This window comes from Falco biarmicus, chromosome 4, assembly GCF_023638135.1.
Source record: "Falco biarmicus isolate bFalBia1 chromosome 4, bFalBia1.pri, whole genome shotgun sequence".
Taxonomy (NCBI): Eukaryota; Metazoa; Chordata; class Aves; order Falconiformes; family Falconidae; genus Falco; species Falco biarmicus.
In genome coordinates, this window is record NC_079291.1 from 37,941,956 (window position 1) to 37,968,912 (window position 26,957).

At 38.4% G+C, this 26,957-nt stretch overlaps 2 protein-coding genes across 2 annotated transcripts in view; one reads left to right on the forward strand and one right to left on the reverse strand.

Moving 5' to 3' along the window:
- The window catches only part of LOC130147969 (GTP-binding protein 10-like), a 66,538-nt gene that overhangs the window by 24,171 nt on the left and 15,410 nt on the right, over positions 1 to 26,957 (reverse strand). Inside the window, exons 14-22 of the mRNA XM_056335961.1 lie at positions 26,403 to 26,521; positions 25,841 to 25,959; positions 24,704 to 24,785; positions 23,489 to 23,681; positions 22,729 to 22,866; positions 20,419 to 20,495; positions 19,210 to 19,404; positions 18,141 to 18,227; positions 16,420 to 16,524 (exon numbers count right to left, since the gene is read on the reverse strand). Of these exons, the coding sequence (XP_056191936.1) occupies positions 16,420 to 16,524; positions 18,141 to 18,227; positions 19,210 to 19,404; positions 20,419 to 20,495; positions 22,729 to 22,866; positions 23,489 to 23,681; positions 24,704 to 24,785; positions 25,841 to 25,959; positions 26,403 to 26,521 (1,115 nt within the window). The remainder of the gene's footprint in view (positions 1 to 16,419; positions 16,525 to 18,140; positions 18,228 to 19,209; positions 19,405 to 20,418; positions 20,496 to 22,728; positions 22,867 to 23,488; positions 23,682 to 24,703; positions 24,786 to 25,840; positions 25,960 to 26,402; positions 26,522 to 26,957) is intronic.
- FAM237B (family with sequence similarity 237 member B) lies at positions 8,198 to 9,299 on the forward strand. The gene is made up of 2 exons (XM_056335963.1): positions 8,198 to 8,576; positions 9,274 to 9,299. Exons 1-2 carry the CDS (start codon positions 8,198 to 8,200, stop codon positions 9,297 to 9,299), a joined length of 405 nt encoding a protein of 134 aa, XP_056191938.1.

Below are 26,957 nucleotides of genomic sequence, written 5' to 3' on the forward strand. Positions count from 1 at the left end.
ACCTTTTATACCAGTAAGTACATGATCACACATATAAGATGCTAAAAATTACTGAAACTGAACCATTTAAAACTCTGAAGTTTGAGGATATTTAGAAGGTTTGTTTACTTGGCTTCAAAAATAAATCTGGTCACCTGAAGAGACTCTCTGTTTTTCCAGGTCAGCACTGATTCTTATCAGCTTTTCATTTTGTTTTGCGTTGGCAATTCAGTCACTAGCGGGTGTGCCATACTTGAACCAAAGTAACAGGGCTGTAGAACATGATGCTCTTATTCCTTTGCTTCAGACGCAGCTGATCAGTGATGCAGAGGGTGACTCAATTTGTTTTTTCAGTTGAATCCTGTTTACGTAAGAGTGTGCAGATGTATAGTCACAGAGGTATCTATAACTCAGCCATACAGAAGGCTGATAACATTTTAAAGCTTTCTAGACTGATTTATATGTAGCCAATGCATACGCTGAGTTTCATACTAAATAATGTTTCAGTTCCTGCTCTTTCTGTTCTTATTGTGTAATTCACATACTTGTATATGATTGCTTGAAAATCACAAGGGTACTGCTACATCAAATCATGGTTCTACAACTCTGTTTCTTTTCTCTCGTGATATAAATCACTAGGTAGTGTGCTGTCATCAACTCTAAGAAGCAGCAGCCATAAAATCTCTGTCTACAATTTTAAAGCATCCAGCAGCAGGGTTTTTTTAAATTTGTACTTTATGTGCTGGTTTTCTTAGCCTAGAGAAGAGCTAACTACGATGGAAATATTTTTAAATTAAGCTGAAATATTTTAGCAACATAGCTTTATTTTCAAGCGGAGTTGAAATAATTAAATACAAGTACATTTTATTTCTTTGACTTTCTAAACATGCACACAATGGTTCATAGCAATGCTGGGAAGCTGGCATAAAGGCCTTTGTAGCTGAAAGAACTAACTACACCAACATATCCAAGGTCCAGATGTTCTAAAAATTTGATTTGTTACTTCTACAGTTTTGTTTAAAATTTTTTTTAGAGATTTAACCAATGCCAAGGATATACTCTTCAGTACAATAAAGTGCCACTAGATGGAGGCACCTCAACTGCAATAATAAAAAGAATAAGCAGAAGTACAACGGTTCAAAACTCATGCTGTAGGAAAACTATTGATGTTGGAAGAATTTTGAGGGAAACATTTTATTTTGCCTAAGTTTGGTTATCAATTGAAAAACGCAAAATCACAGAAATAGCTGCTTTTGTCCTTAATCCCATGTCATAAAACTCACTGTGTGAAACAGCTGTGCCGGAGTTTGTGGTTTACATGTGGTATATCCTGCATCTTTTGAATTCTTCCTGAACCTCTGCAAAATGGAGAGCACAACACAGTTTTTGCCTAAATTCCATTTATATTTAGGTACTAGCTGAAAAAAACCCCTGCTTTCCCAAGTACGTGGACAAGGTCTCTGGTTTTAAAGGGCTTTCACCTGCAACCCAAGCTTTTATGTAGCTTTCAGATACTTTTTAGATTTTATGAAGCTGGTCACAGGTCGAGTTTGCTTGACCTTACCTGTCCTGAAACAGAAATCATAATAACAATGCTTACCTAGTAAGCATGATCAGTGTCTCTCTTCATGGTGCTTCTGTCCTACAAACTTCATGGAACATCCTGCAGGGTTATTGGTTGTCAATAATTTTGATCTCTGTCAATTTAAATTAATGGGTTCCTCCTTCTGGGTGGCATTGTCCCATAGGTGATGATCCCTTAGTGCTTGACTGACAAAGATGCCTAATAGCATAAAGGAAAGTGAAATATGAAAGAGCCTTCAGAACAATTTTCACCTGAATAGATTCCTAAGAGAAGATTGTTGATGAGGTGTCACTTTAAAAATAATTTTTTATTTGAAAGTATTTTCCTAAGAAAGATAGGTTCCTTAGCACTTTGATTTCTGTAATTGTACTCTGGGAATACTTAATTTTAAGATTAAAAATAGTTAATTTATTAATTACATTAGGAAAAGCAAGAGGAGCGTGGTAAAAATAAATCTGTAGGATGAAGAAAAAGGATTGAGGGTTTCTGTCAGTGGCTGTTGGAGTAGAATGAAATCACCATGTGCACCAGTATCCTGTGCTACTACACCTAGATATTTTAAGTGGGAATTAACGGACAAGAAGGAATTGTTGCAGTGGCCAAGCAGATGTGCAACTACCCACTCCTTTACACGCCTTTAAATGTCTTTGAAATTTTGACTGTTTCACTGTGAGATTGATCATGCCAATACATTCGATAGTGCATAAAGCAAACTAAAAGAGGAAAAGCTTTTCTTCGCTTGAAAACTTACTGAAAGCTATTTTGATAAGTGATAAGAAGGAGCTTTCTTAAAGGTAGGTTCCTTGTACAGCTTTCCTAACAGTTTAATCTCCTTGGTTATGAATGCTGCTTTAGAATTTCAAGGAGTAATTACATTTAATACAGCTTTAGTTCCTTTCAATGATACAAAGAGTTCAGAGATAAGGTAACTATATTCCAGTTTTCTGGATGCTTTCTTCTATATAGCTGTGTAGGTTCAAGCATGGCTTACTTTTCTGAAACAAGATTTTGAAATGCTGTTTACTTGCTTAGCTGAAAAGGCTTCCAGAAGATAGCTAGTTATTCTGAATGTTGTTGTATTTGCCTTTAAGTACTGTATGTATTGTCTTCATAGCAGAAATTATTACATTTCCACTTGAAAGGACAGGCTGTTCCTGTCATGTTGTGCTCCACCAAAGCATGTTGTGAAACCCTAACAGACCCAATTTTACTACATATTTGTCCTGTGTTCTCATCAGCTATGCATGCCTGCCTTCAGAGAGAGGAGGTTCTCTGGAACCAGGACTGTTATCAGTTTTACATGCTGGGGTGCTTCAGACATCATTATTCTGGGTACATTGTTTTTCATATATGATAATGTACCATACAGAAAAATAAAGTTCAAATTATAGTCCTGAGCTGCTGAGTGACACTTGAATTCAAGAAAGGAGCAGCTGCCATTTAATTACATCAGCCCTCTCCTGCTGTAGAGCAGACTGTTCCTCCAGGCAACATCTTGTACAGGAGAGTTACTGATGTCAAACTATACATGCAGCCTTGGAGAGAGCTGCTGGTTTTGTGTATAGGTTCAGTGGAGTTTGATTTCTACATGGACACAGTGCTGCAGAGTGATGTGATTTTCTACTGTGTGACAGATGCAGCATTTTAATTATACTTTGATCAGTAGTCTTTTGAAATTTTACGTCTTTTCTTTAAATAGGAGTGAAGCTGTGGGGGAGCCCAAGTTGTGCCAGTGCCTCAGATACCTGACATTTGCTGTAAACCTTCCAACAGCCTTTACAAAGTAATAATTTCTGTGAGGCTGTCACAGAAATGACTTTTGGAGCACTTGTTCTTAAGTACCACTGTGGTACCACTGGCACTGGGCCACAGGAACTCCCAGCCCTTTTCTTCTGACAAGAGCAGTTTCCAGTCCTTGGTAGGTAAGGAGGAAGTAAAACAACTTCCTTCCATTATATGCAATATGAAAAGGGCTGGGACATCCCTTGTGAAGTAGTTCTCAGGTTATGAACTCTTCTTCTGTGTGGCGGTGTGCTCCCCCCCATCCTGACCTTTGTTTCTGTGGCAATGCTCAAGTGATAACCACCTGGGGGGTCAGAATGGATGTGTCTGGTTGCGATGCGGGGGGGGGGGGGGGAGCAGATAACAGCATGATAACCAAGGGCTAATTTGAGGTGCCCACCTAACAGTGCTGGTCGAGGTCCAGCTCAAGCCAAGTGTGAAAGAAACTGACTCCTGTATTCAGTATGCAGATGTGACTGAGTCAATTATCCACTCCATAAATAACGGACAGCCCAGGGCCTGGGGGGCTCTCCTGCATGGCAGCGGGCTGCACGGCAGGACCTCCCCTGGAGCAGGGACACCTCTCAAGATACTCCTCAAGGCTGAGATTCCTCGAGGCCGAGATTCCTCGCCGAAACAGTTTCTCGGTAGTGATTAATAGCATTAATAGGTGACTTAATAGGTGATTAAGAGCTAAACTTTGGAATCTTAGCTAAGTGGTATAAGAGATTGATTGCGCACGTATAGTCCTTTAGATATAAACTGCTGACCCAGTCTGAAACCAAGTCTGGATCCAATCTCCCCTCTGAGGAGGAGTTCGGAACGCCAGGGGGTCCTTTCTGCACCTCATGGCTCAGTGGGAGGGTCTCCCTGACAGTTTTGTCTGACTCTGCCCTCTGTGCAGTAAATAATGAAGCGTTCCTTGCCATCGAATCTTGTTAAACCACTGTTGCATTTACTATCAGACTTGGTTAAATCACTGTGTTATACCAATAAACCTGTTGCTGCTTCTCTCTTACACGAGTGAGTTGTGTCACTCCCATCTGCGGCGTTGCCTTGCACAGTGATGAGCTGTACTGAGACACCAATGAAGCAGAGAACTTCAGTATTTCAAATCCAGCCCTTCAGTGCAGAGGTGGGCACAGGAATCCTGAAACTGAGGCATGCTCGATGGCATTGCCATTTTTCATAACTGTTATTGTTGCATATCCCAGCTGTAGGAATTTGTGATGTAAAGAGAGGCAGATACCTATGGAGTTATAATGACATCAAACCCCAGCGCACTGGAAAGAAGCACAGAATTTTAGTGTATTTGCAAAAATGCTTTGAGTTTAATGATGTTGGTTGCTGATGGTTTTACTTTGGCAGACTTTGAATATGCTCTAGTGCCTTTGAAGGTGAAAGACTGATGACCTTCCTTGATAGAGGAAGTCTCCTTGGAGAGTTTAAAAAGCATGTATGCAATGTATGAGGAGTTCTCAAAAATAATCCGCATTTTAGAATATGACCCAATCAATTTTCCTTGGTGATCTAAGAGGTGATTTGAATGTACATGTTGAGAAATCTAAGCTTTAATTACGCAAGACAAAATAGCTGTAATAATCCTTACCCTTATATAATTCAGTTTTGGGCAACCTGTCCTGGATTAGGCACAACAGACACCTCAGGGTCCAGAAATCCAGCTCACTGGGTGTGGAGCTGTGAGGACTGAGGGAGAAGCAGAACTGCAAATTTATGGAAAGAAGTTTGTCCTTAGGATGAGACTTTGCACTAGTAGATCATCTTCCATCAATGGCCTTTTACAAATTCTAATGCTCTGGGTTCCCTGACACTCTTGTCAATTAAAATGGTGGTTTTACCCTCATTTTACTAGCAGGATATAGAAGTTATTTTGTATACTGTACTGGGTTTGGCTTGGTTAACCCAGAACATACAGACAGGTGGAAAATCTACAGCAGCTGGACAAAAGCTATTTTTGATCTTAGAATTCTGATGAGACATCACAATGGTTTATCATAAGAATTCATATGAAAGAAAGAATTAGAAATCTAATTAAGCTCCTTCATAAGCTTCTGTCTCTCACAGAAAACAGAGCTCTTCTAAATGTGAGCCTAGTTCCTTGGCATAGAAGATAACTGGCCAGGAACAAAACATCAGAAAACAGGTTTTTAACAGCTGGCACAGCTGGGCTGCTGCTGGCTGGAAGGTGTGGGATGTGAATTCTGGCTCTGGCACCAGCCTCTGGAGGGGATGCTGTCAAGTAAAAGTAAAATAGCATCGAAAACCTCCCTGGCAACCAAATTATAGGAGATCTTAAAAAACAATGCAAAACAGATCTCAAGTCGGGGAGTTTCTGCAAAAAGGGAGCTGGAATAGTGGATGCACTTATATAAATAAGCCTATAAATTCTGGGCTGTACATCCGTTTCACATTATTTTGAAATGTCTTTGATGGGCGCTTGTTCTGGTGGGCAGCCAGGATTGCTGATGGATTTATAAAATGAGGAGATCGTTCGTGTTACTGATTTGGAGAAAGATTTGCTATCCACTGTATTTCCCTTCTTCTGACAGCCCCCTGCCTCTCCCCTCACCGAACACAGCCAGGCAGCCGTACAGGCGCAGTGCCTGCAGGTGGGACCCCAGCCCAGGCTGGGCTGGCACTGGTGCCTGCTGCAGAAGGAGGTGGGGCTGCCACAGCCACAGCCCCCCCGCCTTTCCACTGCCCCGAGTCCACGCTGCTGCTGCTGCTGCTGCTTCGCCAGTGGCAGAGCTGTCCCTGTGCAGTGTAATCCTGGCACCCTCAGAGCGTCCAGCAGCTGCCCAGCACTCGCAGCCCTCTCATGAATTTCTTTCTTTTTCTCCAAGTGGCTGACTGCTGTTGTGTCAAGGCTGCTGCTTTCCACCTCCTGGCAGAAACGCCGTAAGTATAACTTCTACCGCGGCGTGTTAGTTACTGCCTTTGTGAAACTCGCCTGTCTTTTACTGAATAGTAGGAGTTATGAGTTCAGAGTCTCTGTGAGGCTTGTTGGTCTCTGCTCCTGTCTGAGGTGTTCAAGTGGGCCCTTAGCATTTTAGTTCTTAGCTGGAATGAAACATCAAATCAAAACGGCTCAGAATGTTGGTGGCTTCCCGGCTGCCGCTTTTGTTCTTGGTGGCTGAATTGCTAGTGTGTCCTTTAAATGCTGATGCCTGGTGAAGTGGGAGTGAGAAGAGTAGCATTTCCATCCTTGCCTGTTTCCCAGAGCCAGTTTTCTAACAAGCCAAGGAAGAGAAACTTTAATGCATGTCCATAAACTCTGAGGATGCTGAGGCAGGTAATCCTGCTGAAATGTAACTAGCAGGTGAAGTTTTAGAAAGGACTTATGTCGGGGGGTATCTGTCTGTCTCATTCCCTTGAGCCCTGAAGGTGAGGTAAAGGAGTACATGAGTTTATGGACCTCGGGTGGCTGTAGCAGTGTAATAGCATATTTAAACTAAAAAATAATCCAGAACCCTGTGGCCACAGCAAAAAGGCCTGTTTCAAGCTGTCCTGTCTCCTGACCCAGCTTGATACAACTGTGAACTCCATGGTGTCACCTCGACTCTGTCTTCTCATAGACAGTTCACATATATGTTGTATTATCTGTGGATTATCCTCTCTAATTGCACCCCTAGGAGTTGCAGGGAGGACGTCGGTGTGTTAACTCTTCGAAGACATAGACTAACTTTTCATATTGCCAGCATCCAAAGATCCTCTGAGTGGGAGAGCACACTTGCAATTCTGGCCAAGTTCCCAGTAAAATCTGCACAGTTGCCCAAAAGATTGTCTTGTATCTGAACAAAACCTGGCATAATTTTGTAATTGTATTTTACATTCTGGATTGGAAACTGTGGGAATGACCATGGTATCAACTATTTGACGTAGAATTGATTCAGGACACCAAAATAAGGGGTACTATTTGACAGTCTTGACTGTCATTTTTTCCTTCAGACTTCTTCCTGTGCTGGCTTGTCCTTTTTTTGTTTTCCTCTTTCCTCTCCTTTTCCACTGTATTTTATCTTGACAGGAAGGACTGATAAAAAAATTTCAGGTGTTCTAGTGATGTTCTATCTAAACCTGCTTTGAGCGTATGGAATATACATCATAGGAAAACTGCACTTTTCCCAGAGGGAATCCTTGTATAATAATGATTACATGTTCTGTCACATTTTAAGTTCTCATTATGCTTCCTCTGTTATTTTTTTCCACTCCAGTTCTCCAGATAGTTTCTGTGGCTTGCATATATGCCAGAAATAATTGTGCCAAAAGTTTATTTTCTAACATAAGCCAGAAGGAAATCTGCCTTTTTCTGGTCTTGCACAGCTACTGAATGAGTTCATAACCTGCCTACGCTCACCCAATACAGTGGAATGGTCTGGTTTACTGTTCCTTCATTACCACCTTTCTGAGTTGGACTGTTCCATGAAAGATTGCCTATTTATAACTCTGTTTCTTGTTTGCAATCATTTAGAATAGCATATCACTAGGATTCCTTAAGCATCTGCTATTAATCTGATTTTACTGATGATCCAAACACAGGAGTTTAAGGGAAGAAGCCTTGAGATCGAGCAGTTCTGACATAGGCTACGGCCACTTCAAACTTTCTGCTTCAGGTTTTCATGTTCTAAACAGCATTAACAATTTCTAGGTGCCAATCTAGCTCTGGTCTTAAGGTTCATTGACTAATTGGTTTCCGTGGTTTAGAAAGAAATGTTTTTCTGTATATATGCATAAATTTTCTCTTGGAGTATCCTTCAAAGTTATGTGAGAATGAACTACATAATGGGCAGAACCACTGTAATTTTATACACTTTATTTCAGGTATCTTGAAGCATGGAATCTGTATGGAAACGAAGGTGGTATCTTCAGCTGGGCTGTATATTGATACTGAATTTGGTTTATGCCAATCTAGACTACCAAAAAGAAACTCCTCCAAGCCTGGGTCAGATTGACCATCAGTGCTGGGAGGTGTCGTCCCATGAGTTGGTGGAAATGAAGAAACTCAAGGTAGCGGATACGGTCATTGCTCTCTGGGACTTCATGATGTTCCTAAAGGAATCCCCTAAGCCCAAGCACAATGACCTCTTCAATGATCTAGCTCAGAACTTCTGGGACATGTATGTAGACTGTGTGCTCTCAAGATCTCATGGAATGGGCAGAAGACAATTAACTCCCAGATTTTCTTCCACGTACTCACATAGAACTTTAGAAGGTAACTGTAGGATATGGTGTTTATGTACAAACATTAAACTGAACCACTGTTCCATCCTCATCCTTGATTGTTTAGACAACTCAATGCAGTAATTTCTAGTTTTCTGTCTCTAATTGTCAAAACTCTTTGCATCTTTCAGTGGTAGCTACTTTCACAAAACATGAGTCAAAGGTAGTTAGGGCACTACATTTCTACATTTAACACTGTAAGAAATGTTGGGTGTGCTTGTGGGAGGGTGTGGAAGTGCATGCTGCATTCTCTGTTTAATCACTGTGTGCATACAAATGATATTACAATACTAAAAGTTTCCTGGATTTGGACTTCCTTCAACTTTGGGGAATCACCCCTCTGTGAGAAAGGAAGCTCAAATCCCTGACCACTTGAACACCTGCTCTTCCCATTAAAACTGTTGACACACAATGTGATCTCATGGTCACTGTGAGTCATCAAACAGTGACAAATTCTGGTCATTGTGGTCTGGGATGAGTCTGAACAGGGATCATAGAGGTGATTGGCTTTACATCTTATTAACCAGTCCTAGATCTGTTGGCTTCCTTCCTCCTCAGTAATAGACAACAGTCTTTTGATGTACCTTTAGATGTTTTAGGTTTCCAGGTTGAACATGGCAATCATATAATCCTAACATTCCTAACCATATTGCTTGGAAAATAACTACCTTTCTTTCATAATCTTGCAGGATCTGCTTTTACCAACCCATTTTAGGCCAAAAGGGGAGAAAATGAAGATACCTTAGCAAGGCAACAACAAAATGAAGGAGGAAAAAAGCACAGCATATACTGTAGATGCCCAGATAAATCCATTGGCATGGTTCAACATTATTTTCCCTCTTCTTTGTATAAAGTACTTAATCACTGCTAAACTGATAAGTACATGAGCTCCCACATTGTTACTTTTGCTTTCCTGTCTTGCAATCTACCAAGGCTGCCTTTTTCCCACTGCATGTGTGAATGCTTGTGTGTTTTGAGTCAACACCTTAGTTCTCTCAGGTAAGCTTGTAAGTCTGAACCAGTGCTGTATTTTTGTAGAGGTTCATCTTTTCCAATACTTTTAATTTTGATGGAAACCCAATATATTTTTATACATTAAGCAATGGAGAAAATGTCAACGGTCACTTTATATGGTGTCTCGCACATACAATCAATTTTATGTTTAAGAACTACAAAAAAGTGTGACATCAAGCTAAAGGGAAGGATTATGCTAATTGTAATGTCCTGTGCAGTCTAAACTTTTTATTTTATCACTGCTTAGTCTAGGCTATGGATTGATTAAAGTATTTTTCTATGCAGCAGGGTCTGAATAGTAGTCATTCTTTTTGTCTATTAATATTATTTGAAAAACCACTACTACATGAAGAACTACTTTATGCAAGACTACTCTTTATTTACACATTCACACAGGTAAATAAGGTGATACCATCCTTCCCTGTCATAGCAGGCAACATCACAGTTGAGAAGAGACCCATGCATTGAGTGGTTTGAAAGAGCGAGAGACTGGCTTGGCTACTGCTCCCATTATGAGAAACCACCCAGCAAGAGTAAACTAATTTGGGGAGATTAACCATCTAGTTAATCCATTTCTCCTGAGCACAGAAAGCCTGAGAACAAATGGGAACACTCAGAGAAGCTGACTGTTCTCTGCTTTACTCCTTAGACAATGCGGTTTGTTCAGTCCCTGTTGTGTTCTAGCCTTTTATGAGATCCCAACTGGGTTTAATTATTGTAGGAAATGTTTCTTACACAGTAACAGCATATAAACCTTCGTAAGGAACAAGAGATCCATCCCACATAATGCCTAGTTCAGATGTAGTTTGTACAATGCCCAACAATTCTCATAGATTTTTAAATGATCATTTCGATAAACACAATATTGAACTGCATCTTGTAAAATAAATCTCCTACAGTATTCAGGAGAGGGTACAAAAGGAGTGAGAAATTTCTTACCTGTAAATATCACTGTTAAGTTCCTGATACAAAAAATATTTTAAATACGCCCTTTCTTTTGAGCAAACAGAGGGAGTCATGACTCCCCCAAACCCAGGAGTTGCAGGAATTGATGCATTATGATGAGCAGCTATTTGAGAGCCATCGTCTAATCTGTTCCAGCAATATTGTTTATAAAATGTACTGTATTGCATTTGCAACAAATAGTGTCTTAACTTTCATTAACCAGATAAATAAATTCCCCTTGTTCATACTTTTAAGTAATTGTATTCATCACCTACAGAAGTGTAAAACTGTAATATAATTTTAAAGGTAATGTTCCCTGTATTATTGATCTTTTAATGGATTGCCAGAGCAAGGTATCCTATGCAGTTTTAAAAGCTCCATCCTTTCTCAGACTTTAAGTATTTGTTTTAATTGGTTTTCTACATGCGACAAAGGTGCCTAGCAGCTATCATAATTGGCTCCAGAATACCTGAACAATGTATTGCTACAGTCAATCTGTAGTGTCTGCAAAAGGGGCAGGTGATACAAATAACAGTAACATAGTGATTTAAAGAACGAAGTCAAAATTTCTTAGTGCCTGAGTATCCTTTATTGGCAACGCTGGATGCATGGGGGATCCTTCCGCCTAACGTGCATGTTTAAAGTAACTAATTATCTTATATTTATACAATAAAACAATGAATATTCAATTAATGCCTATACATAGCCATTACCTAATCCCGCCTACTCTCACTTCATATGTTAATTAGATTATCAGTCCTCTGGGCTTGTGCATATTCCTCCAAGAATTGTGGGCAGGGGTCTCTGGGAGGAAGGCCATAGGTCTTCTTCATGGTGTACTTTTCACCTTTTGTCTGGTATGTGATGATCTTGCCAGTTTGCAGTGTTCTTATCGGTCTGAGCTAATTTATGCCCTTGTCAACCATCTGTTTCTTCCGCTTGTTTCTTTTAATTGCTCCCTCTAGATAACTTCTAAGCAGGCCCCTTGCTAGAGAAAGTTAAAGAAAGAGAAACAGACTCCTTCTCTGATCAGTTATTTCATTAATTATTTCTTTCAGACTATGGTTACATGACCTAATTACTACACCTACATTTTTGAGTAAATATAAGTTCTTAGCCTTGGTACAGGGTTGTACAGAGGATTTCATAGCAGCTTTTGTTGTGCAACTATTAATTTCATTAGAATATATTTCTTATATTCGTTATACTTTAACTACAAGGCTTATTCTATCCTAAAGTGAATTCATGCAGTATCATTAGCAGAGCAGCAAAAAAAATTGCATGTGGACATACCTGTTTTATTTATGACAGTCATGGAGAGCCAGCTGGCTACCCCTGGGGTGTCTACAAGAAGAATTAACAGCAAGTGGGATGATCTTTTCCTCCACCAGTACTCCATGCTCCCTCTCTTTCCGTCCCTGGGTTACAGCAGGAACAGCAAGCCCAGTTTCCTTGGGTTCCCCCAGCAACAGCCTGACCATGGTCCATGGCTGACCGGAAAAATCAAATGCTGTCTATGCTGCTGTGAAGTCTTGTGTTAGTGTTAATTTGTGAAGTATAAATGTAAGCATTTCGGGAAATTCTGTTCCCTTCCTTCTCCAGTCTTTTATTAAAATTAACAAGAGCATTTGCAGCTACTTGCCTGCAAGCTCAGGGTGTTTGTAGCAGAAGCACAGTGCAGCTGGGGGAGGAATGCTGAAGAGCTCACTTTGTTTCTGATTTAAAGTTTTTACATAAGCATATATATAAACTGATTTCCAGCTAAAAGATCTTTTATATCCATACCTGGGCTACACTGTACTGCTGTAGCTTTTACTCAGAAATTGGAGGGACTTACACGAGTTTTTTGGAAAAAATGGGCCTTTGCCTTGCTGCCGATAGCAACGAGTCACCCACACATTTGCTTATGTGCAAGCACTTAAAAAAATCCCTAAATGTCACAGTCTTTGTCCTCCTAGTCAAATATTTATTGTTTGGCTTTAATTGTGAAAAGACAATGGAGCATACTTGTGGTCACCCCTGTGTGTAGATATATTTTCATATTCTCTGATACAGTAATAAAGCAGCATAGCTGCTGAAGAGCTGTCAGAGAAATACAAACATAAACAACTGAACAGGACATTACTTGACAGAGAACTTCAGTAAGATAATCTCTGTACACCTTAGTTTATCTTTCTTGCAGGCAGGCAAGAAATACACATAGAGGCTTGTTTAACAAAACAAACTTTACGCAGCTGATTTTGGAAAAAAATGTCATGAAACCAGGTTATACTTAAAAATTATCAGTTAGCAAAGGGCCGGCATAGAAATATAATTAAATTAGCATAGCTTGATTTCATTTCTCTGGCTCAAGTACTAGATGACTATCTTCACAATGTAATGTTTAACAGACCTGCCCTTAAGAAAATGCTTCTGATCTTTGGAAGCTACATATGTGGAGATATCTCTAAAGTTTAAGTGCCATTTCATATGGCTGTTTTGGTTTATTTCATTATTTTCTTAGGGTTTTTCTTTTTATAAAGTTTAAGTAGATAATATTGAAACAAAAACCTGCCTTTATTTTTAATGCTAGCACTGTTATGTCTTGTTATAGGGACAAAGATTTTTAAGAAATGCTCATACACCCCCCCTCCCGCCCCCATCCCTCTTTCAGGAAGTAAAAAAAGGAGTTGGAAGCTAAGTTCTACCTGTTTAGCTCAAATTTATTTCCATTTTTCCAGTTAGCATTTAACAAAGTGAAAGCTTGTACTTTTCTCAAAATGGTGCTTACAGGCAAAAATGACAGACCACGTGCCAGAGCTTGTACCTCACAGCACCCCTTGCAGTGCCACAGCAATTTATGCCATAGGGCTGGATAGCAACTGGTTTTAAGATGAAGTAACAGCCTCAAGGTATCTTGCTGTATTGTAATACCACTAACTGCGGCTTTGCCCAAGTTAGGAAAGGAGACATTCGCTTAGAAACTGAGTCATTTACAAAAAGGTCTGGTGTTCACAAGTTTGTGTTGGTATTATAGAGGTGCTAGGCTGGAAAAGGGTGAGTTCTTGTTGGAGACAATATGGGAAATAATCCAAGAAACAGAATAGTAAGATCAGGTAAAGAGCTGTGAGAAACCCATGAGGAGCAAGACACTTCAACATGTCTCTCCAACAGGCTTGGAGAAACTGTTGGCACAGACAAGCTGCTTAGTCTTTAGATGAAAACTGAGAAGTCAGAAGTCCTGACGCTAAAGGCAGCAATTCAAGAATTCAAAATGGACTTGGACAAAAACTATGTGGGTATGGCATCCAGGAAAATGAAGAACTGAATGTGTTTATGTGAAGGTTCATCACCCTGCTCAATGGAAAAGGTACTTAAACTGCAGTGTATGGAATGTGTCAACAAGAGATGGAAATCTACATAGTGGACCTGCTGATAGCGGATTAGGGTAACCTGACACTAGCACACAAAATCATTAGACTCAATATACCTTTGTACCATACTGTATGGGGTACTTTATTAATAAATCATCTCCACATTTATACTAGTTAAGACAAAATATAATTTTTCTCTCAAGATGTTCTATGTAATTCATCAAAGCATTAACAACACATTTTATCTTGTAGCTAAAATATATGTGCAGTTAGCTATAATACTAAAAGCACTGTTCAGCACACTATCTATTCCATAGGTACCAAATCCTTAACCAAGTTCAATGTTTTAACTCTTTTGATCTTTTTTAAGGCTCCTTCACAAACAGAGGGCTTTCTAAGAGCAAGGTCTGTAACAGCCAGTGGCCCTCCAACTAACTGAGGAGGTGTACTTTCAACAGTTACTGAGCAGCCAGATCCAATCTGAAAAACAAAATAAATACATTGCGTGACATTCATGTTACCATATAAAATGAGATGAGAGTTAAATCATGAACTGTTGTTCAAAAACGTTATTCAGTGGGTGGAGGTGCATGCTGAGGTTTCTGAGGTCTACTAAGACTATCCTTTATACTAAATTCGTGAATTGTTCCCATCAATATTAAGGAAAGGACAGTGGTTTTTCAGCAAGTACTTTCATGTACTCTGCTTTTCTGCCTTCATGCCTGATCTTACAAATAGAAGAAAATCAAGCCTTCATAACAATAGAATTTTCTTGTGCAATGTTACTTTGATTTGTGTATAATATCAGCCATACCTTTTGTCCTCGGAATTTTACTATACATTAATACTTCAAAGGAAAAAAAGAGAATGGACCCCATTTATCTCAGAATGCGATTGCCTATAACTACTGCCCCAGGAAAACACCAAGACTGAAAGAGACATACACCTTCCAGTCTCATTACTACTCTTTATACTGAATAGATTCAGTTCTTTGAATAAAAATCCCTGAGTGACACCTCTATCTTCTAACCATGACCTACTAAAACAAACAATGCAACTCTTTGAGTGCATGCAGCTCACATATTGGATTACTTGACCTTGACTGGTTTGCAACAATCAGCTTAACTTTCATCTTTCCTTACTAAGGGTGTTAGGCAGAGATGTGGGAAGAAGATTTTTCCATAAAAAAATTTGCCAGCCATATCTGTCATTTGTAATTCTTCTAAGCAATGTACCCAAGGAATTTTATCTGATGTTGCTGATGTGTTCAGGTTTTTAATACACTTATCTTATAAAATGGACAAATCTTTTCTTTGTTTTTGTCTATAGTTGTTGAAATATTCACTATAGAACCATAAAGATATTTTCTTGTTAAATCCTCTCCCTCCGAATAAACTAATAATCTTGGCTTAAGGTCCAAGTATTTCTCTCTACCAACAATTTCCAGAATACTCATGTTTATATCTAAATTTTTCACATACTTCCTACAAAATATTGCTGATTAACAGTCTCAGTGATATATGCATGTAACTAAATCATTTTTCCAGCCCACTTCATCTTGCCTTCACAGATGTGTCCCTCCATATCTTTCAGAAGTTTAGAGCAAAGATAATTTGATAAAAATCCTAGTCTAGCACTCTGTGACCATCTCCTTGCTTCCTATGAAACTCCTTTCCTCATCACATCAAACACGAACTGCTTCTTTTCTTTTTCAGGATCCAGCCACCTTAGTTGTTGTTACTCATTCATGACAGATCCCATGGTGATAGAACCTCTTGCCTTTGTACAAGTTTGAAAACAGCACCTCATGTTCTCTCTTCCTTGTTTCTCCTTACATGTAAGAATAACTTATAAGCAACCAAGAAGCCATCCCTCCCCCTAAAATTCTCCTTAGCTGTGACGCTTACACAGAAACCGTACAGCTAGCTCAAAAGCAGTTACTGACTGGAATGGACATTCTTACCTCAGCTTGTCAAAACTCAACACCTAAATGTGCTGTTATGCCCAAGTAAGATGTTAACAATGGCTTATTTTCTCACACTTCAGTTACCTGACAGAAATGAGGAAAAAAAATATCTTTTCTGCAGGTGCAATGAGTGGCTTATCTGCAGAGTCAGGAACATGTTTACTGACAAAGGACACTACTGATGTACTAAAAGATTAGTACATCACACAGGTTTACCCAACAATAAATGAAGGAGGTCCTGACCTCAGCAAGGTTTTCATGAAAGGCTATCCCACAAGAGATACATGTCAAGTAGCATAGGGACCATCTTACCCACACTTTTTACGAGTAATCTGCACATCTGAATTTCATTCTGACCAACTACTTGTTGTCAGAGGATGTGTCAGAAGGGGAAGTGGTGCCTTGCAGGAGATACAGATTCTTTCTTACACACTTGGAGCTTGTCAACATAAACATTATTAAAGAAAGATTAAGAAGTAGCACATATACATCCAGAATAAACCTGAAACTACTTACACATTAATGAGAATAAAACAGTGTCACTGGGGATTACTTACCGTTGTACTGAGGCCTTTAATATCAGTAGAATGGACTGTTCCATTTTGAGTCTTCAGTTTAGATCTGCAAGCCTCTATTGATTTTTCCTGAAGCCTTTTTGCTTTCTAAAGATAGTTAGGAAAAAAGGGGAAATGATTTAATTCAAATTAATTGTGTCACTTGCACTTGTTGGAAACTATACAAACAAAAAACCTAAATAAATGAAGAGAGAATTCAATTGGCCTTTAATTGTAGGTACCCTCCCTCTGGTTTGTGACTCTCCCTTGTACTGGGGACTGGAAAACAGAATAAACGGTCATGGCTTCGCAAGGGTGAGAAGGGAATAATCGCTTGCTATGACCTGCGGGCTGTGTTGTTTCTCACGCAGCCATAGCTGCTGTCAGCCTCCATCACCGCCAGAGGGCACTGTTGCCTCACGCTCAGCTCGTCACGCCATCCATCGTACACGGCCAGGCAGTCCCCAGGCTGGACGGATGGGCGACACTTTAACACATCCCAGATGTGTGACTTCACATTTTCTTTTCCTGAAGTGCATGAGCTTTTGGCCAGCGCATCCCTCCAGCTTGTCAAAGTCCTTCTGAATAGCAGCCCTACCTCTCAGCACAGGGATTGCTTCCTCCAGCTCCAGTGTCATGCGTGAACATGATGAGGATGCGTACTGATCCAATATCCAAGTTGTTAATGAAAATGCTCAAGAGTATCAACCCTATAATTAACTCTGCAGAATATCACGCAAAACTGACAGCTGGTTAAACTTTAATTACTGACCACTGTCCTTTGAGCCCATCAGTCCAGCCATTTTTTTTTTCCAACTTGTAGTCCACCTGTATGTAGTCCAGTCCGTATCTCCCCATTTTGGCTACAAGGAGGCTACTGCTGAAAACCTTGCTAAAACTAAGGGAAGTAACATCCATCTTTCTCCTTCTCCAGAGCAAATAATTTCATCCCAAAAGGCAACAATGTTGGCAACGCATGATTTGTCCTTGGTAAATCCATGACAGCCATCACCAATCACCTTTTTGTCCCTTGTGTCTAACAAAGTTTTCCAGGGACTCGGTTAAAACTAACCAGCCTGTAGTTCTCCAAATCTTTTTCCTGGCCCTTTTTAATTTCTAATTCTAGCATGGATCTTTACCACAGACCAGGGAGGTGCTAGCACATGAAGAAAATTATTCTCTTTTGCATTTCCTTTAGGAAATGAAGAAAAATTAAATTTAGCTGCCAAAGCATTTCTTTTAAGTCTGATTTCATTCATTCTCCAACTTAGTCTGATTGCCTAACCAAGACTCTAATGTTCTTTTGGAAAAGCAGAAATATTACAAAAAGAAACTCCTTTCATCATAAAGTATTTCCTATCCTGAAAGAAGTTTGCTGTACTAAAAACAGGGAATAAAGTATTAGAAAAAATAAACAAAGAATTACAAGGCTTTTAGTTTCAACAGTTTCAGAACAAATATACCCCACCCCCCGTCCCCCAACTGCAAGTGTATAAACAAAGTAGATCTCCAATCTGTGATTGTAATCAGAAGAGCAGAAAAATCAAATCTTGCGTAGCTTTGCCAATACATCTTACGGTTCATTCTTCTATCTCTGTGCAAATATAACTTTGACTATAACTTCTACTTGAATATTCTCATAATTAAGAAATGTATTTGGAACTTCACAATTATTATAACTACACTGTGAATGCAAAGTTTGCTCCGTCACTCAGATTTCTTACCTTCAATGCCTCATAGTTTGATGTCCGAGTCAAGAAATTTTTCCAAGATTTATCTACCATTTCTCTCTGCTTATGGATAGCTTGGATCTGTAATATAAACGGAATTTATAAGATGCAAGATAATCCTCTTCTCAGGAGTTTTTCTGAATTCTGTGCTTGTGCTGTTTGAGTAGTATGTTCAGCTGTGCCCCTTGGGCCACCTTAGCTCATGTCTCTTGCCTGATATTGGATGATAGTGTTGTAGTAACGTACTTGTCCTTCAAAAACTTCACTTATGCACTGTCTTTAAAAAAAAAAAGGTTTACCTTCTCTGCAGACTAATTTTCCCCTCTTCCAACACAGATGTTGGAAAAGCCCCATCTATTTCACGAGTACTTCCTGTATATTCTCACTTTCAAATGCTGAATAACAGAGATGCAATCAGTTCGGTGACAAAAATGCAGGCATCATAATGCACGACAATCCCTCAAAAACACTAGCATGAGATTTTGGACAACTGGACCAAGTGATTGTACTTCTCAGACAGCAGGAGAGGATGAGACAAAAGATGAGCAAAAGCGCCAAATGCTTGCCTTATAACCAAAGCTGGGAAATGGCTATACCTGCTCACTCACAGCATGCTGGGAAGCACAAAGCCCTACTTTCTGAGGTAACGAAGCTATGTGAATATTCAGCCAAGGGAACTTATAACAGAGGCTTATGTTTCATTTTACAAAGCAGATATAGTTGTAATAAGTACTTTAAATTGTTATCGGCTACAGGTGAACACAGGTGCAACTCATAGTAACATAATGATTATCTCTCACTACACCATTGCTGATGCATCACTGATGATACTGCTTCATTTTTTCATGTTACTCTCTAAACACTGGCAAAATTATACGAATTGGGAGAACTGAGGTTAACCAAATTTAATTTAAAGTTAAAATTTTGCTGCTGAGACAGATTAAAATATCTTCAAGCAGTGTACACATACAGGATTTTCAGCATTATATAGTAAGAAAATATTCATATAAATTAACAAAAAAGCTTACATGGGCTTTGCTTGTTTAAACACTCTTTGTCTTACTTTTGTATATGTTTTTTCCTCTTCTTGCATTTCTCGGTGGTGTTGACTTTCAAGCACTTCAGTCTGCAGTGCAACCACCATTCTTCCAGTATCTTCTGCTGCGTCTGAAATAACTTTCAAGGCTTCCTCATCTGATACAACAGGCCTGAACTCTTCTTTTAGTTCTTCACACATTTCACTCCAAACTTCTCCAACCTGTATGTGAAACACACCCCACGCTATTTGATAGTTATCTCTTTTTTCACCTCTAAGCATTCAAAACATAATAGAGCAACCATGTCTCTCATTATTGTTGTTTCACTTCCCAGAATTTTTATGCAAGGTTAGACTTCAGTAATGATACTGGATTATCATTCATGATAATCCTCCCTAAGACTTCCCAAGCCCAAGCTTGTCTCCACAGGGTAGTAACAGGAATGCTGATAACAACAGAAACTCAAAAGAAACACTGATAGCTACAAGACACCAAATTACAAGAGTGAAGTGTGTCCTACTGGCTGCTGCTTAGAATCTCACATTATGCATATTATCAGAGCAAAGTGCAACATGACACATAAACAGACACTGAAATTATCAATGAAAGATCGAGTCTTGCTAGTTCTTGAACACTTCAAGCTCACACAGACTTTGTTCCTAAGCAGAAAATTGGCATAAACTGAAGCATCTTTTGAGCAGGATGGCTCCCACAAAGCTTGTTATCCTGTTCTTGTTTCCTATGCACACATCATTCTTAACTTTTGACAGTATAGATGGATACTGCACGTGGGGACAAAGATGGGAAAGCACAGGAAAACCTTAATCAGAATGTGCTGCCTCCTCTAAACTGACCTTACTGTAAGAGGCAGTCCTACTCTCCAGCCCCTCCCCAATTTCTTACTCTTATCCTGGAGCATTTGTGTTTCTTGAGCTGGAAAACAGTTAAAATTATTTTTTCTGAGTTATTTTAAACTTGTGTTGGTTTCTAGTCTTATTTTCTATGCAGTCACAAACATTTGTAGCAGTATAAAGTAAGAGTCTGGGGAGCGCTGCAATGATGGGAGAGGGATTATTTCTTTTGATGGTAAAGACTAGCTTATACTCTCTGTAAAACTATAGGTGACTTGTGACATAGGTGACAGCTTTTTAAAGGTTGGTTGTTGTATCCTGAGATATACTTGCTATTTTTGCAAATGCAGATACAGTAGTAATATTTTCTTCCACAATACTCACTTTAAAGTCAATATAATGACGTATGATTGCAAGTGTGACACAATCCTTAGCAGACAAACCAGGTAAATTTTCAAAACCTAAAAGAATATTAATCATGTCAGTATTAACAGCATGATGAATTTATCTTAAAATGTAACATTCTAAAAAAGACACCATCTTATTTGTCATATAATCACATGCAAACATCTTTATCACACACACACCCCAGTCAGTCACTGTTCTAATCTTGAGCAGGCTTTTGTGTTAAAAAAACTGTTTTCCCCACAATAAATTAACTCTCGAAAGTGGCTCCAGTGACCTTCCAGTCACTTGGAAAGCAGGATAGTTCTGCATTTGCTACACTTCTGTGGGAAGGGTTTGATCTTCCTTTAACACAAATAGTTGAGCCCACAGGTCACGGTTTCTAAAGAAGCAGTTCGACACAAATGGAGTTTGCTTTCGCTGTGAAGTAGCCAACAGCAGAATCGTATTATAAGGTGTCCAGTACTTTATTTCAAAGCTTTGTAATGAAGGTGGTCCTCCATCTCATAGACTTGAGCCTTGAGCATAATGCCTTGAGCATCATGAGTCCATCTTTTTAAAAATATGTTGACAACATGTGTAAAAGAATAAGGTAAAGAAGTATGGTTGCTAAGACTATGCCTCATTTTTGCATGCTGAATGTTTATGATATTTGACTTTTAAACCCCTCCTATATATAGTCTATTAAATCTCATTCTAGACTTCATCATACCATCTGTGTGGTAATGGGAACGTATCATCTATCAGAGCGTAATTACCTCATGTTTTTAAGTTAAAGAAATACCATAGATATAGACCAATTAACACTGATTTTCTAGATCACCACATTACAGGCTGTTGTGGAGCATGACTACAGTCGAGGAAGATGCTGAGAAAAGTCTATTAAAATATTTTCATTTTGTTATTACCCATTTTCATGTCATTTCAGTACATCACAGGAGATATTACAAGGTATATAACTAACATAAGAGGTCAGGATAAAGTTGGAATGATATCTCATGCATTTTTGTTTTAATAAAGAATTTAGCTGCAATCCAACATTTAATATAAGACTAACAAAAATTAATAAGAACTTGGGTTACAACAGAGAAAGAACTAGCTATAGTTTATTAAAGAAACTAAGGATGTTTTCAAACCAGTTGGTTCTCTAGGATATCCAGGGAACTGGTTAAAGCAATCCCAGAACAATTACTGATCATTTTTGAACCTGTGGAGGATAGACACGAAAAACCAAACATAATGCCTATTTTTAAAAGGGGAAAAAGACAAGTCAGAGAATATTGGTTCAGTTCAGTTCCTGAAAAAAGACTGAAACAAATAACTAAACAAAGAATGTTTATACAGCTAACAGTGAAAACATTTTTATCCAAAACAAATTAGTAAAAACTATGACCTAGCTTTTGTCTACAGCCATACAAGAAATCTTATGGATATGGAAGAGTTTATCATCTATCTTGACTTCAGTTTAGGCTTTTAGACAAGGGTGTAATGAGTATTCATATTCAGGGTGCAGGTAACAGTATTTGGAGGGACTGCAGCATTTCAAAGAAAAAGATTAGAATGCAAATTAATCTTGCCAGTTTGAAAAATTATCTAAACACACAGAATTTAATTCAGTAAGGATAAATAAAAAAACTAAATGTAGGAAGAGTCACTTGTATAAATCCCAGGATGGCAGGTGACTGGACAAGATCCTAAGTCAAATGACCAAACAACATCATGCCATTATGAATAGATTAATTGTTATATTAATGTCAGAATGTTTATTTACAAGATAAGTAACATAGCTCTGTTTGGCAGTGAGGTTTCTGCTGAAGCACTGTGTTCAGTTTTGAGACTCTACAGATCAAGAAGAATGTGAATCAATTGGAAAGACTCAAAAAACCTACTAGAATAATCAGAGGTTACACTAGAAAATGAGATCAGTGAGTAATGTCTTTCTTAATCTAGGGAAATAAAATTAAGTGTAGAAGTGTTACAATATGTGAAAGAGATATTGTGTGTGGGAAAACAAGTCACAGAAAATGTCAAGCAAATTTGAGGTTTAATTCTAGGAAAACTCTTCCTAATGGTAGAGGCAGCCAAGTACTGAGGAAGTCTTGAAATCCCCATCAGTACGGACTTTTAAGAACAGGATGAGCAAGTATCTATTAGTAACAGTGTTGATGATGCATCTCAAAGTTTCCTTTGATCTTTTTTTTCTTCTTTTATAGTGGCTTTATTGATTGCCAGTGAACAAGTTCAGTTCAGTTCAAATATGACACTAACAAGGCAATTCACTTGTCTTACCTAGCTTGCACAATAATGAATAAAGTTTTGCCCGTATGTTTTCTGAAATTTCCACGATGGCAAAGCTGGGACAGTTGGCAGGCATCGGAATGACCTCTTGCTGTTTCTGGAAGCTGCTAGCAATAGGTCTCTTCATGTCTAATAATTTCAAAACACAAAGCCAGAGTACAAGAATGAAGAGGTAGTATGTTCCCAAAGCTATTAAACTTGGAGGAAATGCTATCTATGTAATGAAATATGAGGGTCTTTAGCAGGCAGCTATGGACATATTCTTTTCTGTGATGCTTCCTCCAAAACACAACAGTTCCATCTTACTTTGTGGATGCTATGTCAATCACTCTGATAGTTTGGCCAGGAATTTGAACATAATTTGGGCCAGGAAATATTAATTATCATAACTAAAGATTTGCAAGAACATAGCGCTCACCTTACATCTTTTTACAACATATAACAAAACACGATGCCTTTTGAGTAAGAAATTACGTAGTTCTAACTGTCTAGCATTAGGAAAGCTGTTCAGGATACTAGCCATGGCTCTGTTCATTGCCTGGTTCATTCCCAGCTGATGCAGAAAATGCCATCTAGCGGCCTGACTCCAGACGAAACAGAGAGGTGTTTCGGGCTTGGTAAGAAATACAGCATAAAGCTATAAACATTGCAATTTACTTTCATCAGGATTCAGACTACAAAAGCAAATACTGCCTTTGCTTTACTTATTCAGTAGAACTACTCACAGTTTCACATGCATCATAAAATTTACCAACAATCCTTCCATATCGATCATGTTTGACTCCTAGATCCGACTCTTCCTGTCTCCACAACTGTATTAGAAGGTTAGCTGCTGTTTGATCTTTCGCCCCTCGCCAGGTACTGATGTGCAAAGTGGTTTTAGGGTTGTCACAAAATTCAACCAAGATTCCAAGAATTACATTGCACAGGTTCTTTTGCTTTAACTTGGTAAAAGGAAAAGAAAAAAATGTTTTAAACTGTTCAAAACACAGTGATATCTACCTTCAAAAAAGATAGAGAAATTGCATAATACATAATCAGGTAACTGCAAGCTTTTCATCACAATTATTTGCACAAAACTGGTGTATAAACTTGTAAATCTTTCAAGTTTTTGGAATCCTACCATGCAAAGTTCCATAAATCAAAGAACATGAGGGAAATGAGTGTAGGATCGTGTAAGACACACATACCTGTGTGTAGAATTACATACTAGGTTTTGTATACATGCCTCGAGGCTCATCACATGCTGGAGAATATAATACTACCAAAGACTTATTTTTTTAAGAAACAGACTCTGAAGGCAGTGGCTGAGCGGTACCACGCAGCACCTGTTCTGTTTTATGGCCAGATCTTTTAGCAGCAGCTATGAGTAGGGAAGGATCTGCAGCCTTGCGCTGCAGTGAAGGGCGTCAGAAGCTGGCAGTACGGCCAGTGAGAATGAGGAGGGGATGAAAGAGGGAAGATGCATGCTTATTTTGACAGGTGAAATGCCTGTGCCAATTCTACGTCCAAGACCCACAGAAGTAGCTATACATACAAAACACGTGTACGAAGTAGCTTTAAACATCAAAACTTTTAAATAAAACTTATATCTTGAAGTGTATACTAATTCTGCTCTTACTAACTTCAATATGAAGAAAGAACTAAAGTGCTTTTGTAAACAGAGATGTCATCCAACATAAGATCATAGGTTGAGTTTTCTTTTAAAAAGAGTATATTTTTTGTAAATTTAAAACTTCCTCTGTCAAGTATTTATTTTTAAAAAAAGATGCACGGAAAATCTGTCCAATCATTTCTGAGCACATATCCTGGTATGTGATTACTTTCATACCTCAGGGAATTACATACACTGATCTTTTTCTTAGTATTATAATAATCTTAGGAGATACGGTAACAAAAGTAATCCAGTTTTCCATGTTGTTTCACTACTCTTTCATTCTGTAACAAGAAAAATAACAATACCTACTGCCAACAAATCCAGAAGGAGAAAAATGCCTTGTTTTTCAAGAAAATAATTCTCTGCAGTGTAACATCCAATGACACAGGACCTTAAAGGGAAACAATTTGACTGTGTAGAAACATTTTTATGCTTTAGAACATTCTACAAGCATCTCATTTTTTTTTTTATTGAATTGCATAAATATATTTGGTATGCAATACACTTCAAACCTTGACGGTATGTAGGGGAATAGAAAAACCATGCTTCACATGCCTTTTCATTTACGATGTATAACTCAATATACCTTACTTGACTGCTCTTCCTTCTCTTGCAGGTGGCACACCTTCCTTGTAGCAGCCCAACAAATTTGGCAGGTTCACAATGAATTGGATTAGAATATGGATTTGAGCTAAAACTAACTCAGTAGAAGAGGCTAAAATTTAGCTGGATCATGTCCCTGATCTGGCTTATTGCAGGGCTGTGAGTGAATCATGGGGGTGAGACGAGCAAAACTTTTTTTGGCAACACTGTTTACTTCCAGTTTAAAATGATCATAAAACTAGCATTCATGTTGCTATTGCTTCCTTCTCTTACTTCCTCACTTATGGTCATTAAAACAGCAACTGAAGGGATCTTCTGCATCAGTCTTTTCTCCCAGACAAACATATCATTTGGCTTCCAATGTATTTATCAACCTCTGCCTTAAAACCAATTAACTTTTGGTTATCTTCCTATGTATTGGCATTCTCTGATAGCAATCATTAAAATATTTCTAGCCCAATTTAGCCAGTTTATAAGCACTTCTTATGCTTACACAGTTTTTAGCTAATATTGGTCTATTCTTGCCTTCTGTTTACTTCTCTAAAGTTATTTACAGACCCTAACCATACACCTCTCAGAGAGTCTTAGGTAACTTTCCATGTCAGGAGGTCACTTTGTGTGGGGAGTTAGGTTGTCATCCTGAACCCTTATTTAGAAGAGAACACATACAGAATTTTCCATTTATTTTGTACCATTTTTAATTAGTCAAATTGTATGAAAGATTTTTATACATTAAAAATAGAAGAAAGGCCTACATGTACAGAGAAAAGCCATAGCACTGCAGACCTAAAAAATACCAGATTTGACATTTTTAAGTTACTGCTGCTAAAATACTTTACTAACCACAAGCAGTCGAGTGCACTGAGGAGGAGACAATTGTGGCCTAATTCACTGTGTAACTTCTTTGAATCCATCTGAATGAATGTGATCAGTATATTCACTCCTTCATAGCTGAAGAGTTCCTGTTGAAACGTTAATTAAAGCAATATGTTTCTTAAATGATATTTACTAAATAACTACATTAAAAATACAAAAGAAATTGAAAACTTTAAATATTTATTTTGTAATAAATTAGAGCAGAATATATTCCTTATGATATACATAAGAAAAAGAGATTTTCAGTTTTTCCAAACTGCTAATCTCATTTGTTAGCACACTTTCATATATTCACTTCAAAACCACGTAAATTAGCAGTGAAATAGGTGAGACACTTCCTAGTGGATTTCTGAGTGATTATGCATTCTAACTGTCACTGCCACCAAAACCCGTTATCAGACCTGATTTGCTAGTGATGAATTACAGTTCACATCTGCTTTTGAATAATTAAAGAGAAGCAATATCCTTTAAATGAAAATATATCATATTTTGATATTTTCTGCACAGTATGAGGTAGAAAGATACATACCTTTCTGTGGAGATCATTTTCACAGAGAGCAGACAAAAGAAATAATATATCAGCTTGGATTTCCAGTAGAATGGCATCTTCTTTCTCTTTAGATTTGTTTGCTGCATACTTTAGGATATCTATAAACGAATATGTTTTATACATGTTAATATCCTATACACAAGTCAGAATTCTATTACAGCTGTTCATTTAAAAGAAATAATATCAAATTTACACCAAGGGTTTTTTAAAGAAATCAACTTATGCTGTTCAGTTTTATCTCCTCTGTTTTGTAATAGCTTGCTGAAATGCACCACTGATGCTGTGGCTTCATGGACTTTACTTTTGGTGACAGAGCTGTTGATAGCAGCTTGCACGGACTTCTTCCTTGTTCAGTCTCTGTGCTACTCCTTGTATTGTGCCAGTGCAATGAATTCAGGGAACTGATCTGAATTAAGCAACTCTTAGAAAAAGGCTACAAACTTACTGATTTGCCCTGCTGTACAGCCTCACAAACATCTGTACTGGCAGTGGAAACATGGGAGACATAAAATACCACCACTGCTGAGAAAATTG

Bases quoted from the DNA above. Each gene is read 5' to 3' on its own strand.
- FAM237B (XM_056335963.1), top strand. From the start codon at position 8,198: ATGGAATCTGTATGGAAACGAAGGTGGTATCTTCAGCTGGGCTGTATA. The intron at 8,577-9,273 runs GTAACTGTAGGA...ATAATCTTGCAG, and splicing joins CTCACATAGAACTTTAGAAG to GATCTGCTTTTACCAACCCA.